This window comes from Rhinoderma darwinii, chromosome 6, assembly GCF_050947455.1.
Source record: "Rhinoderma darwinii isolate aRhiDar2 chromosome 6, aRhiDar2.hap1, whole genome shotgun sequence".
NCBI lineage: Eukaryota > Metazoa > Chordata > Amphibia > Anura > Rhinodermatidae > Rhinoderma > Rhinoderma darwinii.
The window spans coordinates 117040285-117057178 of record NC_134692.1 but is presented as its reverse complement, the minus strand read 5'-3'; the positions used below and the strand labels follow the sequence as shown (position 1 = coordinate 117057178).

General features: G+C 40.0%; 1 protein-coding gene across 1 annotated transcript in view; it reads right to left on the bottom strand.

Moving 5' to 3' along the window:
* The window catches only part of LOC142656629 (uromodulin-like), a 38331-nt gene extending 21883 nt beyond the window's left edge, over window positions 1-16448 (bottom strand). The window contains exons 1-7 of the mRNA XM_075831554.1: window positions 16385-16448; window positions 15339-15377; window positions 8360-8515; window positions 5751-5989; window positions 4622-4744; window positions 2084-2265; window positions 201-334 (exon numbers count right to left, since the gene is read on the bottom strand). Of these exons, the coding sequence (XP_075687669.1) occupies window positions 201-334; window positions 2084-2265; window positions 4622-4744; window positions 5751-5989; window positions 8360-8515; window positions 15339-15377; window positions 16385-16448 (937 nt within the window). The remainder of the gene's footprint in view (window positions 1-200; window positions 335-2083; window positions 2266-4621; window positions 4745-5750; window positions 5990-8359; window positions 8516-15338; window positions 15378-16384) is intronic.
* Between the last annotated feature and the right edge of the window lie 446 nt (window positions 16449-16894).

The window sequence follows — 16894 nt, the reverse complement described above, 5'->3', positions numbered from 1 at the left end:
TAGTATAGTATATATTTACTGGCCGATTCGTGACAAGGCTTATCTCGGATTACTGCCACGGATTTGCAGTTTGATGCGTGGCGGATGCACACACAGATTAGCTCCATTTTGGTGTGGACATTCAGAATGTGAAATTCGGAATACAGAACTAAATGTCATAATAAAGGTTTACATGACCGGAAGCTTGGTATGGCTTATACCTTGTTCTCCTTCCACAGTCAAAGAGTATGTTCCTTCTCCATCAGTATTTATTGTCCATGTTCCTAGACCAGGGTACTTTACAACATACACAGATCCCCACAGTTCAGACACAATTGTTTCCATTGCAGCATAACTATCTGGAAATAAAGTAATATTCTACTTTAACAACTTTTGATATTTTCAAATATGGGAGCTTTATGAAACTTAGTGCAAATAAAATTACTGGTTGAGCCTACATCAACAAATCAGGTTGCAGCTGTCATGTTTCTGTGGCAGGTTAGAAAATAGAAGCAGCAACCTGATTGGTTTTACAAGCAAATTTTCCCTTTACCTGTGCCTTTAATACATTATAAGACATATGTAGAAATACAGATAAACAAAATGCAATGCCTTCCTAGTAATTAGTGGCTAAGTTCATTGTAAATTTATCCATTTTGTCTAGAATTTTCTGTTGTAAAAAAAATAGTTTCAAATTATTTCTAAATCATCACCCTGAGATATAAGCATTTGTGCTGTCTGACCTGGTGTAGACTGCCCAACAGCTTTTTGATGTAGAAGATGTTGTACAGGATTTATTAATTAAATTGGCGCATACTTTATTAATGAATACAGTGAGAATTCATGTAACCTTAAAAGGGTTTTCCCACGAGGGACATTTATGACATATCCACAGGATATGTCAAATGTCAGATAGATGAAGGTCCCACCTCTGGGAGCCGCACCTATCTGTAGAACGGGGCACCCTAAACCCTGTTCCACCTCTTTGTGTTACGGCTGATTTCCGACCATGAAGTCTCCTGAATGGTAGTTACGGAAACAGCGTAGCTCAGCGAGTTAAGCTGTTTTTGTAACTCCCAACCATGTAATCAGGAAGTGGCCGGGAGGCAGCCTGAGCACAAAAAGCTAGAACGGGGATTAGGGGCTCCCGTTCTAGAGAGAGGTGCGGGTCCCAGAGGTGGGACCCGCATCTATCTTACATTTATGACATATCCTGTGGATATGTCATAAATGTCCCTCGTGGGAAAACCCCTTTAAGGGTATGTTCCCACAGGCAGGATACGCAGCAGTATCTAAAAAAAACACTTTCTGCACAATTTTTCTGCAGTTTTTTTCCACATTGTGGTCTCAAGATTTGCAATATCTCATCCACTTTGCTGCTACTGTAAATGCTGTGGAATTGTCACAAAGAATTTCCTTGCGGAAATTCCGCACTGTTTACACTGTATGGGATCCCAGCCTAAATGGTTTTTCAGGGACTAAAACATTGATGGTGGGACCAACACCGTTTAGGAGAATGAAGGCTACGTGACACTGCAGCCCCCTGTGCCTGTGTAAGCAATAAAGGGGCGGGAGCACCATGACCCTTTCATTCTGCTGATTGCATTTGCTACCTCTACAAATAGAGATAATAGAGCAAGAAAGCTGCAAGGAATGCAAATGCCGCCCACAGCTTCCATGCATCCTCTCGGCAGACTAATTATGTCTGCTGCTGTACAAACACTAAGCTATATCCTATTGACAATGACAGGAAACTGAATTCTATGCAGCCCTGCGAGCTACGGTAATTCTTTAAGTACTCCTGTTTGCAAAGTATGTGATAGGGAATTGCCAGCTATAAAATTGCATAATTTATAAATGCATGTTCACCAAAGGTACTCCCGAGAATGATACAGGGGAAGGATCTGCTTTTTTACCCCAGAAGTAGCGCCATCCTTGCCCATGGTCTGTGTCTGGTAATGCAGCTCAGCCCTATTGACAAAGGGGACGCTGCTCCTCGAAAAAAATCAGACCTTGATCTCAGATAACTCTTTCTATAGTTTCAAAAAAGAGAGTTTCATATTTATAGATACTGAATTATTGGTGTTCTGAATAAACGAATCACTTACCATTTGGACCAACTATTGATATTGTAGAAATTACTCCATCGGTCATTACTATGACTTTATTGAATAAATCAGCAACAATGAACTGGCTAGAATTAAAGCCACCATAGTACTCTACAGAGAAGAGTCGTGTTGAAGTATTTACCGGTCTTGAAAGAGTGAAATCCAAATAATAAAATACCTGTAAAAAAACATGAAAATCAGTGAGCAAATACTTATTGTTTAGAACTGTCGGTTATCTCAGCTACTATATACTGTAGTATAATGGCCGGACAAGCTATCTTGGTGCCCAAGTCAAGGATGTGAGAAACCCAATGTAAGGTAGAGGACCTAAGATGGTGCACAACCCTTGCAGGTTTGTTGCAGAAGAGATGGAGCAGATTCCAGTAGATACCAGCAACAAAAGCTAGACTTTGGTGGTACTAACAGCTCACCCAGCCAAAGAATACAAATGAACACTTCTCAGACTCGAGAGGCACAGTTCTTACAAGTGGTGGTTCAGGCAGGTGATGGCTGACTCTTTTCGTTGGTCAAGGGCACTCTTCTCTGATGCAGGGGATGTCTGGTAAATTCAGGCCTACTAGGCCGCAACTATCTGTGCTAGCTTATCTGCTCCATTGTCTCACTTGGGAAGGCTCCTGCCCATCACCCACCGACCAAAACAGTACACACAAGTGCTGAGGCTCCTTTCTGTCACCTACACTGCTCCTGGACCACACAGACTCTGGCCCAATGCCTATGCCACTCACACTGTACAGGAGTAACAGCAGCTCACTCGTCACACCAGGTTCCTCAATTTACACCCGCTCACTGAACACTCTTGGTGGGAACAGCAGAAGTTTATAACATAATTTCTGCCCCCAGCGCCAGGACGTGGCGTAGTTAAACTGCAACATCCTGGCGCTGTTATGGCAAGGCAGAACATTTATTAAGATGGCATTCTGGACTTTTACTCAGGCGCCAAGTAATTAAAACCACCATCATCTGTGGCAACTGCCATAAATAAAAATAACGGTACAGTACAATAAACAATTGCACAACATAACTGACCCTGTAATTCTTAGCTGCTTGCAGTTGGCTGTTGCTATGTAAAACCACTACAAGGACATGACCTGGGGATTCCTCTCAGGACAACCCATACCCTGGTAAGGAGGTCTTAAGGTAAATAACGGACTATTGTTGGACTGCTACCTAATTTTGTCCTAAGCCAAATCTGATAGTAACGCAGTGGGTTCACTATATGTCCTGCCTATGACATTAGTTGAAGTTAACACATGTTTTCATGCAAAGTGCTTCACCCTCAACGAGATGGAAATGACCTAAAATGTCAATTTCCAGTCATTGAACTCTGTGGTGAAGTACATGTAGACAATAGTCATTGGTATTCAATGTGAAATTAATCATAAAGACACAATATGCTCTTGATTTGTATATCTACAGTATGATCCACCCAGTGTGTACTATAAAAGACACATCTTAAGTTAAAAGTGAGTTTGTTCCTCATGAGACTCAATGAAACCAGTAATTTGTTGGAGTCAATTATAGTATTTTACTGCTCAGGCTGCAAAGATTGTACGTGTCATTATAATGGCTAATTTGCAAATTAGTGTAAAAGTGTTAATTTGGATGAATCATTTCTTTAAATCTTTAAATTGACCTAAACATTAGGAGTCATTGTGTGATCATATGTTTTATATGTTAATAACACCAAGGATTATATCTTAGTTCTCTTCTTTACTATATACTTTTTTTTCAGTAGATCTGATTTTTTTTTTGTGTCAATGTCTTTTGTATTGGTGAGCTTACAGAAGATGCATGGACTGTACAGTGAAACTCTAAGACAACCACCCAAACTTGCATTGAAAAATCTTCTTCTAGATGGGTGGTCCTCTAAAAAAAGAGGCCAATATACATAGGAGGTAAAGTAGTTGAAAATCTGTAAAAAAATAAAAATCTGGTCTAAATAAATGGGTGGACTGTTATTTTTTTGTCTTTTTGCTTTTTTTTCCCACTAAAAATACTATGAATCTTACTAAAATACAATAGAATATAACAGGATTTTTCTAGGAAATAACATTGATGGCATTGCCTCAGGATGTGTGATCGGTGATAGGCCAACCCCGGGACCTACCACTGAGCTTGAGTTGAGATGCAGTATCAGACACAGCTACATGGACAGGAACTACGCTGGGTTGGGTCCTGCAGTAAAGAGTGTTGTTGGTCACGGGGTCCCTCCTTTGGACCCCCACAGATAACACATTGATGGCCTAACCTAAGGATAGGCAATCAGTGATATTTCCTGGAAACTCCCTTAAAAGATACATCAGAGACCACGTCTTCTACCCATGCTTCTATGGGTTGGGTAAATGGTAAAGAGAAACCAATAAACAATATAAAAAATATATAAATAAAAAACAATAAAAAATAATTAACTATAATGATTGTCAAGAATGCTTATTTGGTCAAATTTTTTTTCTTCTTGCTATTTCCATTTTGCTAATTATTTTTAATAATATAAAGGTTGTGTGATTATTTACCTTGCTCATTTCTGAAAGATTGATTTGAAACACATGCCCAAAGCTCCTATGGGCAATATCTCTGTAGATCAAAAATTGTGGGTCATCTAAGCCACCACACAGACCAGTGATCAAAAAGAAAACCTACAAATGAGAGAATGTGATATAATGAATTATGATTTGTAATACCTAGTGTAAGAAATCTATACATATCTACAGATAATAAAATGTATATGTAACATTATATACAGTACGACAAAATTTATGAGGAAAGAAAAATCTTAAAGAGAAAATAAGACAGAAAAAATGCTGTTTGCATAGGGTTAATGTAATGTCGTCGATGGAATGCTACACCGCAAAACCGGAGAGTTTCAATAAAACCTTTCTGGGTAAAAACTCTGCAGTAACAATAGGTTTACATAGGGCAATTTGGTGCAGTTTTTGATGCATTTTTTTAAAGAAAATGCCAATAGAATAAATCCTACAGGTAGGAAAAATATGAAGGAAAGACTAATACTTCTCTTTTTTTGGGTCAAATCCTGGTTTTGGATAAAACTCAGTACCACTTGAACATGGCAATTATAAGTTTTTTATGGACGTTTCGCCGGTACATTTTTTTTTTTTACATGGACAAGAGCACTGGGCAGATGTTAGCTATGAGTTAATCCAGTTTTTTTTTTTTCGAGCCTAATGCATTTTTTAGAAGGTTTCATATGTGGCGTTTTGTGGCTTTTTATCCCATTATATTGACTTCAATAGTAAAAAGAACAAACTAAAAAATGAATAATGCAATACACTGTACATGGAAATGCTCCAGGAGGACATTATAAAAAAAAATATACAGTTATGTCGTTCTACAAGACAATGAGATAAAACAAAAGTAATACTGGAAAGGGTGAAGACCAGTGAGGTGCTATTCCACAAATGGTCCAGCCAAAACCCTAACCTTAACCCTTGGCTTCACGTACACGGCCATATTACGCATAATAAGGCACCTATAGAAGTGCATGGGGCCTTACTATATTTCCATATGACGTCCAGAAATAAATCGTAGCAATTTACATCAGACTATTTCTATAAAAGTTAATTAATGTACAATAGATAGATAGATAGATAGATAGATAGATAATAGTTTGGTTGGTCCTGTTACCTGGGACTTCTTTGACGATATAAGTGAATATATGTTGTTTATTAAAGTTTGATTGTTGTAATCTTTTGCAGAGGCATCAGTTAGGACCATGATTACTGAGTTGTCAGGTGAATTTTCCAGGCCTAATTCAAGACCCCCCATAGCCAGTTCAGGACAATCACCACCTCCATTTGCAAAGAGATTATTAAAAAAAATTCCAAACTCCCTTCGTGAACTGGTGATTTGGGTTGGTCCAATCGCTAAAAGAAATACAACCATTGTTTCATTTTAAAGTTATGACATATGATATGATCTGGTTTTCCTGCCGATAAGTCAACTGAGATTTCTTAAAGAGGTTTTCCAGCTAGTAAAAACTGATGGCCTATCCTCAGTATAGGCCATCAATAGCTGATGGGTCGGGGTCCGGGACCCCTGCTGGTCAGCTGTTCTGAAGGGGGTGCAGCACTCGTACGAGCGCTGCTTCCCCTTTATTTCTACTTACTCACTGTGAATGCTCGACGCACATTTAGCGGCGATTCACAGGTATTGCAGCCTTCTTCATCCATTCAGTTCAATGGGAGATAAGGCTGCAATACTCTGAATCGCTGCTAAATGCATGTCAAGCATTCACAGTGAGCAAGTAGAAATAAAGGGGAAGCAGTGCTCGTACGAGTGCCACACCCCCTATAAAACAGCTGATTGGCGGTGGTCCCGAGAGTCAGACCCCGACCCATCAGCTATTGATGGCCTATCCTGAGGATAGGCCATCAATTTTTACAGACTAGAAAACCCCTTTAAGGCCAGCATCACACACACAGTGCAGCTTTTGTTTTTTGTGGCGCTATTTGGGTCAGCTGTTTGAGCCAAACACAGAAGTAACACAAAAGGGAGGAGATGTATCAGTCTTTTCTATATACCTTTCCTTCCTTTGAGATTAACTTCTGGCTTTAGCTCAAAAAAGTCGAAAACTGCCACAAAAGCTGTATCAAAACTGTGTGTGTGATCCTGGCCCAAAGGTGATTGCTGTAACATGGGACCCCTCTTTTAACTAATATGGTCAGCTCTTAATGGGAGGAGATGTATGGAGACCTGCAGCAAACACCATGTAAGTCTATAGATAATACAGAAACAGACAAACTCATGATTTTCAATATCTCAATATTTTTTACACTCAGAGAGTTCCACAGCTATTACCTAACCCCTTTCTGAAATTTCCTGTGCTAGTGGGAGGTAGTTCCCGTACAGCGCCGTAAATGAATAGTGCAGGGATTGCATGTGCTCAGGAGCAGAGCCCCTGACATCAACAGCTGGTGTCAGCTGTAACATATGTTCAATAGCAACCGCAGCACCTAAGGGGTTTTACGGAGGGAGGGCTTTCTCCCTCTGTAAGCCCATAGGCATCGACGGAATCGTGGGGTACCGATGGGTTGCCATGGCAACTGAGGGCCTAACAGAAAACAAAAAAAATGTTCTGCGTCCTTGGGGCCCAAGGTAGGCTGAATTCTCTGGGGATTAATGAAGTTGTAACGGCCACGGTCGTGGACCACCTCCTTTAAAGGGGCCAGCATACGCACATGCAAACTATTACAAATTATCCCCAAATCACCCTGGACTATAAAAATCCTCTCCTTGCCTGAGCGTTGCTGTTGTATTACCCATGTTAGTTTTAGCAAATGCTCCCTTAGTTGTATCCTGTTCCCAGCGTTCCCGTCTCCTGATTCCTGTATCCTGTATCCCGTGCTGTTTGTTCCTGAGCCTTATCTAGTGTTGAAGTCGTGTTGTGTCATCTGCCACGCCTGCTGTATACACCACGTCTGGTGTCATCTGCCACGCCTGCTATAATATACCACGTCTGGTGTCATCTGCCACGCCTGCTGTAATATACCATGTCTGGTATCATCCGCCACTTTTTGCGTCATCTGCCACATCAAGTTCCATCCGTGTTAAAGCCTCTGCTACTGTCCGGACTCTTAGGCCCCATGCACATGGCCGTGCCCGTAATCATGGCCCGTGTTTGTGGGCAAGGCCGGCCGCCGACGGTCACCCGCATTTTTAAGTATGGGAGCACGGCCCGTAAAATGCAAAAGAACGGACATGCTCCATAATTTTCGGAACATTTCTATGGCGTATAGCGATATGGAAAGGTGTCCGCGGCCAATAGAATTGAATGGGTCCGTAATTGCGGACCATATTACGGTCCGCAATTTACGGACAATTTTTATATCGTGTGCATGGGTTCTTACAGGTACTCTTGTACTAAGACTTTATAGATTGTTGTTTGGCCAACTGCTACTCCGCTACGGCGGTGCGGCCGAGTGGTCCACATACCCACAGATCAATAGACAATCACTATTCTAGTCTTGGGGGAATCCAAAAAGTGGACAATACTAAAAGAACCCTGTAAGTTTTTTTAGCCCATATTATATCCACACATTCTAAATTTGAGCTATATTAGAAGTATAATATGTCACAGCTGTAAAACATAAGCAATATTTTGTGGCTGTGACATCATTATTCTTTAAAGAAGAGAATTTATTTATTTTTATTGCATGTCAGAGCGTTTGACTTTACAGATATTAATTTCACTGTAGTAAAATCTAAGAGAAAATCTAATCATTAAGATATATTACTTGGATCATTGAACTCCATCATCGTATACTGGCGAACGCCACACGGAAATCGTGCTGAAACTCTGTCGAGAAGCCAACTATTCACCATTTTCAGCTGATAAAGATCATCGCTCATAGAACCACTCACATCCACCACATATGTCAGGGAAGATGACTCTGTAATAAAAAAAAAGAAATGACATAAATTAGATAATCCCTCTTAGTCAGATTCCGGAGTCATACAATGCCTTGCGGAACTATTCACTCTTTCCCTTGATGTGTTTCCTGTTTTGTTGCATTAAAACCTAGAATTAAAATTGATTTTTGGGGGTTTGTACCATTTGAGTTACACAACATGCCTACCACTTTGAAGGTGCAAAATATTTTTTACTATGACACAAACATTAATTAAAGGCTTTGGGATTTGTTTGCTTTTTAATAAAAGGGTCAGTCAATGTATTTGGTGAAACTTTCTAATTAGTTTTTATTAAAAATTATTTTTACTTTTTGAGATACAGCTGTTTTGTATCCTGTAAACAGAGCAGCTGCATCTTGCTCTGAATCCTGTTCCCGTCAGGTCCGTGGGTCTGACGGGTTCAGTGAAAGCGAGTCCTGCGTGTCTCAGACATGCAGGATCCACATGTTATCCATCACATTTAAGGTCATAACTTAGATGTGAAAGATTATGCAATGTCCACTGCCGCGGACCGTCGTTGCTACTCACCACCCGACGGCAGCGGCCATAGACTTGTGAGTGCTGGCTGGCATCTCCTTCCTAGGAGACACCAGCACTCACTTCGACTCCGTTCTGCAATGTCCCGTAGGGTGCGTGTGCGCGCTCCTGCTTGGCCTTAAAGGGCGAGCGCGCGAACATGAAACATTTTACTAATTAGCCCTAATCACTCTAGACTATAAAAGGGGCTCCGTCCTTTCACTCCTTGCCTGAGCGTTGTTTGTATTCCTATGTTAGTCTTGCAAATGGTTCCTTAGTCGTATCCTGTTCTCAGTGTTCCCGTGCCCTGCTACCTGTATCCTGTATCCCGTGCTATATTTGTTCCTGAGCACTCCCTGGTATAGAAGTCATGTTGTGCCGTCTACTACACCTGCTATCTTACACCACGTCTGGTGTCATCTGCCACGCCTGGTACCTCCTGCCACGTTTTGCATCACCTGCCGTCAAAGTACCATCTGTGCCTAAACCGCTGCTAATGTCTGAACTATTGCAGGTACCCTTCTGCTTGGGCATTATGTTGACATGGTACACCGTTTGGCCAGCTGGTACTCCACTATGGCAGTGGGCCCACATACCCACAGATCGTGACAGATTACAGGTGCATCCTGCATGTCAGAGATATCATTTGCGTTTGTTTTCAATGTGTGCCCATTCAAATACATACAAATGTTTATCTGTATGTGTGAGCGCATCAGAACTTATATTTTTTTGTAACTCAACCCTGATCTAAAGATGGATGCCAGAGGCTACATGTGCGACGTCGACGTTTCGGTCATACGACCTTAGTCGGACACTGAGCCGTACTGGGGACTCGATTGATGAATATCTTTAATGTGTAATAGCGCTGCTATGATCCGTATTGGCGGCTTACCGCTCTTCATGGGCGCCCATGAAGAGCGGTAAGCCGCCAATACGAATCATAGCAGCGCTATTACACATTAAAGATATTCATCAATCGAGTCCCCAGTACGGCTCAGTGCCCGACTAAGGTCGTATGACCGAAACGTCGAAGTCGCACATGTAGCCTCTGGCATCCATCTTGAGAATTCAATAAATCTAATTTCTGAAACGCAAGCAAGGTGTGCCGACTACAAATTCTTGACCTACATCCGGGTTGGGACCCTACCTCGAGCACCCAAGGAAACCTGTGCTATCTGAACACAACCATAGATCAACCCTGATCTATACGGACCGTAATTGCGGATCAAAGCACAGACCGATTAATTTTTATTGCCCACGGACACCTTCCCATATATTTATGGGAAGGTGTCCGTGCTGTAGAAATGAGTCGTAAAAAACAGTACATGTCCTATTTAATGATTTTACGGACTGTGCTCCCATACTTCAATGTTCGTGAAAACCTCGGTAACAGTGATCAAAATATAGTTACATTTTACCTATACTGTAAAAAACAAACATGGGCTGGGAGGGCGAAAACACTTAATTTTAAGAAGGCCAATTTCCCCAAGATGAGGATTGCAATTCAGAATATAAACTGGGAAGAACTAATGTCAAATAATGGTACAAATGATAAATGGGAGAATTTAAAGAATGTGTCGCTAGAAAAAAAATTTTTTTTAGTTAAACAGTTAGTATATACATGATTAGACATTGTTCTAATATTTTTACTTTTTTCACAAGTCAGGAAATATTATAAATTAGATTCTAATTGATAACATTTCCATGTGCTGGTCACTAGAGGGAGCAATTCCCAAAATTGCAGCTTTGGCATGTGGTAAAGCAACCTCATTGCTTTATGCTGCAAAATTGGAGAAGACACACTCGCTCTAGTGTGCTCAATTAATCCCCCTCCTTTATCCTGGCTAGTGCCAGGAGAAAGGAGGGGGTTGAATGTTCAAACCTCCTACACTGTGTGCCGCCATTTTTTGAACAAATGCACAGTGTAGTAGGCTTACATACAGTGGTAATCACACAGTAAAACACGAACATACACAAACTTACTTGCTCCTGCCGCCGCCGCTGCCGCCACTCACTCCGCTCCTAGTCCTTGCTTCTGAACACATGTCCGGAACCGCGACAGGAAGTAGTCATCTTACTGTCCCGGCCGCGGCTTCCGGTCAACATGAAAATGGCGCCGGATGTCGCTCGGCCGAAGACCTTCCTTTTGGACTGTGTGGGAGTTCCCACATATACGGCGTACACCATAGTGAATGGAACGGCTCCCGTTCGCATTCTCTATGGGGATGTTTGTGCCGTATTCCATCTCTGTATGTGTCGTTAATCGACACATACAGAGATGAAAAAAAAATGTCAGCCCCCATAGTGAAGTAAAAGTAAGAAAAAAGAAAAAAGTAAAACACAAACACACAAATAAATAAAATTTATTTAAACCTTAATGACCAAGCCATTTTTCACGTTTTTCCATCGTTGCATTCCAAGAGCTATAACCTTTTGATTTTTGCGTCGACATAGCTGTATAAGGTCTTGTTTTTTGCGGGACAAGTTGTATTTTTTAATAGCACCATTTTGAGGTACATATTTATTGATTAACTTTTATTAACTTTTTTTTGGGGGGGAATAGAAAAAACCCTGAAATTTTGCCACGCTTTTTCGCGTCTTAAATCTACGCCGTTTACCGTGTGATATAAATAACACAATAACTTTATTCAGCGGGTTTTTACGTTTGCAAGGATACCAAATTTGTATAGTTTTTGTATGTTTTACTACTTTAAGACAGTAAAAACGCTTTTTTTTCAAAATTATTTGTTTTTGTGTCTCCATGTTTGAAGAGCCGTAACGTTTTTATTTTTTCGCCGATGCAGTTGTATGAGGGCTTTTTTTTGCGGGAAGACTTGTCGTTTTTATTGGTACCATTTTGGAGTAGATGCGACTTTTTGATCACTTTTTATAACATTTTTTTAAAGTCAGGATTCACAGAAAACAGCAATTTTTCCATAGTTTTTTATTAAATTTTTTATGGCGTTCACCGTGTGGGTTAAATAATGTAATAGATTTATAGTGGGGGTCGCTACGGACGCGGCGATACCAAATATGTGTAACTTTTTTAATTTATTTTGGTTTTTTAATAGTAAAGCATTTTGTAAGGGGAAAAGCTGGGTTTTTCATTTTTTTTCACATTTTTTTTTAAATTAACTTTATTAAACTTTTTTTTTACTTTTTTACTAGTCCCACTAGGGGACTTCACTATGCGATTCTCCGATCGCTATTATAATACACTGCAATACTTCTGTATTGCAGTGTATTACTGCCTGTCCGTTTAAAACGGACAGGCATCTGCTAGGTCATGCCAGAGGCATGATCTAGCAGGCATTCATGACAGGCAGACCTGGGGGCCTTTATTAGGCCCCCGGCTGCCATAGAAGACACTGACACTCGGCGATCTTATCGCCGGGTGTCGGTGGGAGAGAGAGGGAGCTCCCTCCCTCTCTCCAAAACCACTCAGATGCGGTGCTCGCTATTGCGCACCGCATCTGAGGGGTTAAACATGTGAGATCGATACTAATATCGATCTCACACGGCAGAGCAGGGACGCTCCCAGCCCTCAGCTGCCTCTGGCAGCTGAGAGCAGGGAGATTTGACGGCTCCCTGCTCTGTTTACTCATCCTGATGCAGTGCCGTAAAAAGGCATATGCATCAGAATAAAGCCCGTTAGTGGCCGCCGTGAAAAGGCGTATTGGCGGTCACTAACGGGTTAATAACACACTAAAAGCAAATTTATATAAAGAAAATGTTTTCGCGACACCTGTCCTTTAAAATCTACTTTGGGTATTTATAGTGCAAAATTTATTTCTATAGGTAACAAGTATAAATTACTAAAATTAAACCCCCCATGACTTTCACCTCCTGTAAAAAGGTCAATATATAACAAAAAAAATGGTATTTGAAAAATACAAATCTAAGGGTACAGCTGTAGCCTTTGTAAATTAAAAAGAGCTTAATAAAGGGTAATAAAGGGTAATAAAATTAGCAAAAATACAAAATGAAAGGCAGGTGGCCAATGATAGTAAAACAAATCCCCAAAAATTCTTCAAGTATATAAATGCAAAAAAGCCAAAGCCTGAATATGTAGGACCCCTAAATAGTGGTAATGGGGAGTTGGTCACAGGGGATCAAGAGAAGGCAGAGTTACTAAATGGGTTCTTTGGCTCTGTATATACAACAGAAGAGGATCTGATGTAGCCGGTGCCAGTGCTGTTAATATATCAGTTGTTATACTGAATTGGCTGAATGTAGATATGATGCAAGCTAAATAAAATAAAATAAATGTACACAAGGACCCGGGACCAGATGGGTTACACCCTAGAGTTCTTAAAGAGCTTAGTTCAGTTATTTCTGTCCTCCTCTTCATAATATTTAGAGATTCTCTAGTGACTGGTATAATGCCAAGGGACTGGCGCAGGTCATATGTGGTGCCTATTTTAAAAAAGTGCTCTAAGTCTTCCCCGAGCAGTAATCCTAACATCCATCGTTGGGAAAATGTTTGAGGGGCTATTGAGGGACTATATACAGGATTATGTGACAAAAAATAGTATTATAAGTGACAGCCAGCACGGTTTTACTAAGGACAGAAGTTGTCAAACTAACCTGATTTGTTTTTATGAAGAGGTGAGTAGAAGCCTAGACAGAGGGGCCACTGTGGATATCGTTTTTGGACTTTGCAAAGGCATTTGACACTGTCCCTCATAGACGTCTAATGGATAAATTAAGGACTATAGGTTTAGAAAGTATAGTTTGTAATTGGATTGAAAATTGGCTCAAGGATCGTATCCAGAGAGTTGTGGTCAATGATTCCTACTCTGAATGGTCCCCGGTTATAAGTGGTGTACCCCAGGGTTCAGTGCTGGGACCACTATTATTCAACTTATTTATTAATGATGTAGAGGATGGGATTAATAGCACTATTTCTATTTTTGCAGATGACACCAAGATAAGTAATATAGTTCAGTCTATGGAAGATGTTCGTAAATTGCAAGCTGATTTGAACACACTGAGTGTTTGCGCATCCACTTGGCAAATGAAGGTTAATGTAGATAAATGTAAAGTTATGCATCTGGGTACCAACAATCTGCATGCATCATATGTCCTAGGGGGAGCTATACTGGGGGAGTCACAAGTTGAGAATTATCTGGGTGTACTTGTAGATCATAAACTAAATAACAGCATGCAGTGTCAATCAGCTGCTTCAAAGGCCAGCAAGATATTGTCGTGTATTAAAAGAGGCATGGACTCAAGGGACAGGGATATAATATTACCACTTTACAAAGCATTAGTGCGGCCTCATCTAGAATATGCAGTTCAGTTCTGGGCTCCAGTTCATAGAACGATGCCCTGGAGTTGGAAAAAATACAAAGAAGAGCAACAAAGCTAATAAGGGGCATGGAGAATCTAAGTTATGAGGAAAGATTAAAAGAATTAAACCTATTTAGCCTTGAAAAAAGGCGACTAAGGGGGGACATGATTAACTTAAATAATATATGAATGGCACATACAAAAAATATGGTGAAAACCTGTTCCATGTAAAACCCCCTAAAAAAACAAGGGGGCACTCCCGCCATCTGGAGAAAAAAAGGTTCAATCTGCAGAGACGACAAGCCTTCTTTACTGTGAGATCTGGGAATCTATGGAATAGTCACCGCAGGAGCTGGTCACAGCAGGGACAGTAGATGGCTTTAAAAAAGACTTAAATAATTTCTTCAAAATAATGTGTAGAAATGTTTCCCTTCCCTTTTCCCATCCCTTGGTTGAACTTGATGGACATGTGTCTTTTTTCAACCGTACACTAACTATGTAACAAGGCACTGCACTCTTTTCTATCTATCACCTCTTTCTAACCTACCGAATGTAAGTTACTAAGAAGTAGGGGCCATATGGAAGGGACTATGACCACAGAATCAGACTACACAAGGTTTGTTTGTAGTCTGTAACCATAGAGACACATAGGCCTTCATAGGAACTGTAGACACCAAATGGTAATTGATTTTTACTTTAGATGTATTGGTGTCATTAAAATGATTGCAAAGACGGACATAGCTTTTAAGGTATTTTCTTTTCTTTTCCATTACTGAATTTGAAAAATTAAATCTGATCAGCTGCTATATCAGTGCTGTTAGTCTTTTTTTAACCTACCCGGATATATGGAATAGCATAATTTAATTACAGTATATTATCCAATACCATATTTCAGTGTTTCTGAAGGAAGTATATAATAGTAAAATATAGTATATATCTGGTTGTTTCTCCTACAAGCTTTATTTTCCTATTAATCGTATATTGATCTAGTCATACCTGTTTGGGATATGCATTCCTCATTAAAAGTGTTTGGACCTGCAGAAACAAAACTTGATGTCAATAAATGTTTATATCACACATAGCGTCTACATTACGCACATTTATATATTTGACCTATGCCTTGCTTGCAACATACATTAGTCTAATGCAGTTGTGTGTAGTCTTTAAGTGTCAATCAGAAATGATGTTCCTCAATCCGCTTTAGTGTCTAGCAAAGGTAAGTTATTTTTAGAACCACATATTTTGGGGTTTTAAAATTGGCAAACTGACCTCTAAGGGACTTTAATTCACCAAAAAGTAGGAATACAACCTATACAGTCAAACAAGTTCTAGGCAACTTAAATGTAGCCCCTTCAGCTGCTTTGGATCCCAATGTGGCCTCGAGGTGCCTCTTCCCTCCCTGTGGGCAGTGTAAAGCTTTGTAGTTGTCTTAAACTCATTTACAAACTAAACCATACATACACAGTGAGATGTCTATAATTTGTCATTAACATCAGAGGGCCCCTGTACAAGAAGAGGATATGGTCCCCATGTACTCTAATAGGTCAGCATAGAGTACCGGACAATGTCGCTATGAGAATCCATCAATAATTGTGAGCTATGGCGTTTATTAGCTTACTTTGTAGTCACTATTTTTATGACTTAATTTATAATAACTAATTAGACCTTATTGATAATATGTTTTATTTCCTATATATAAAGGCACAGGCTCTATATATAGCTGGAAAGTCGGCTCTCACAATAATTTTCTATGGAGGGCTTAAGGAACCCTGGTCTGTCTCTGGCTGCTGGTGCAACAGAAGTCCAATTCTTGCAATTGGTATGAGAAAAGAGAAGTTATTATCTAATAATAGTAATATTCTTTAAAGTGCTCCGTGAACACGTTCCTTTTCTAGGCCTTATCAAAGCACTGTGCCTAAAAATTACCCAATATAAGAAAAAATAAGATGGCATTAAATACATTATATTAACCAGAGGAGCATGAAAAGTAGTTTAGAAGAATTGGTCAAATAACCGTTTTCATGTATTTTAATGATACTTACTCATTGTTATAGCAGAAAAGCTCCAATCACACAAGAGCAACATGACCAAACATTGGAGATTCATGGTGAAAGGTCTTGAGCCTCAGTGATATGAGCTCCACAATGAATTTCAGAAGCTTAATGCATCAAAGTATGTGACTTCTGTCGGTGGAAGCATTGTACATATTCTACAACACCCCCTATATATAGAGCAATTTAGTACACGGAAATATTTGCTCTGGAAATATTACCAATTGGAGCATACAATTTGGCACACCTATTAATACATCCTTCTTTGTTGTATTGTCTCTAAGCACATAATTTGCCAAAGAATTATTTGTTCAAATACAATAAACCGTATTTATGGCTAGTTTATTAATCATGTAACAGGTCAGACAAGCATCCTGAAATGTAACGTATATTGCTCATTGCATACTAAAGTAGCTTCAGATTGGTGAGCAAGTTCAGATGTAAAATGATTAAGTTTCAAACCGCTCTATGAAGTATGTACCTTCATTAACCAAGATGCGG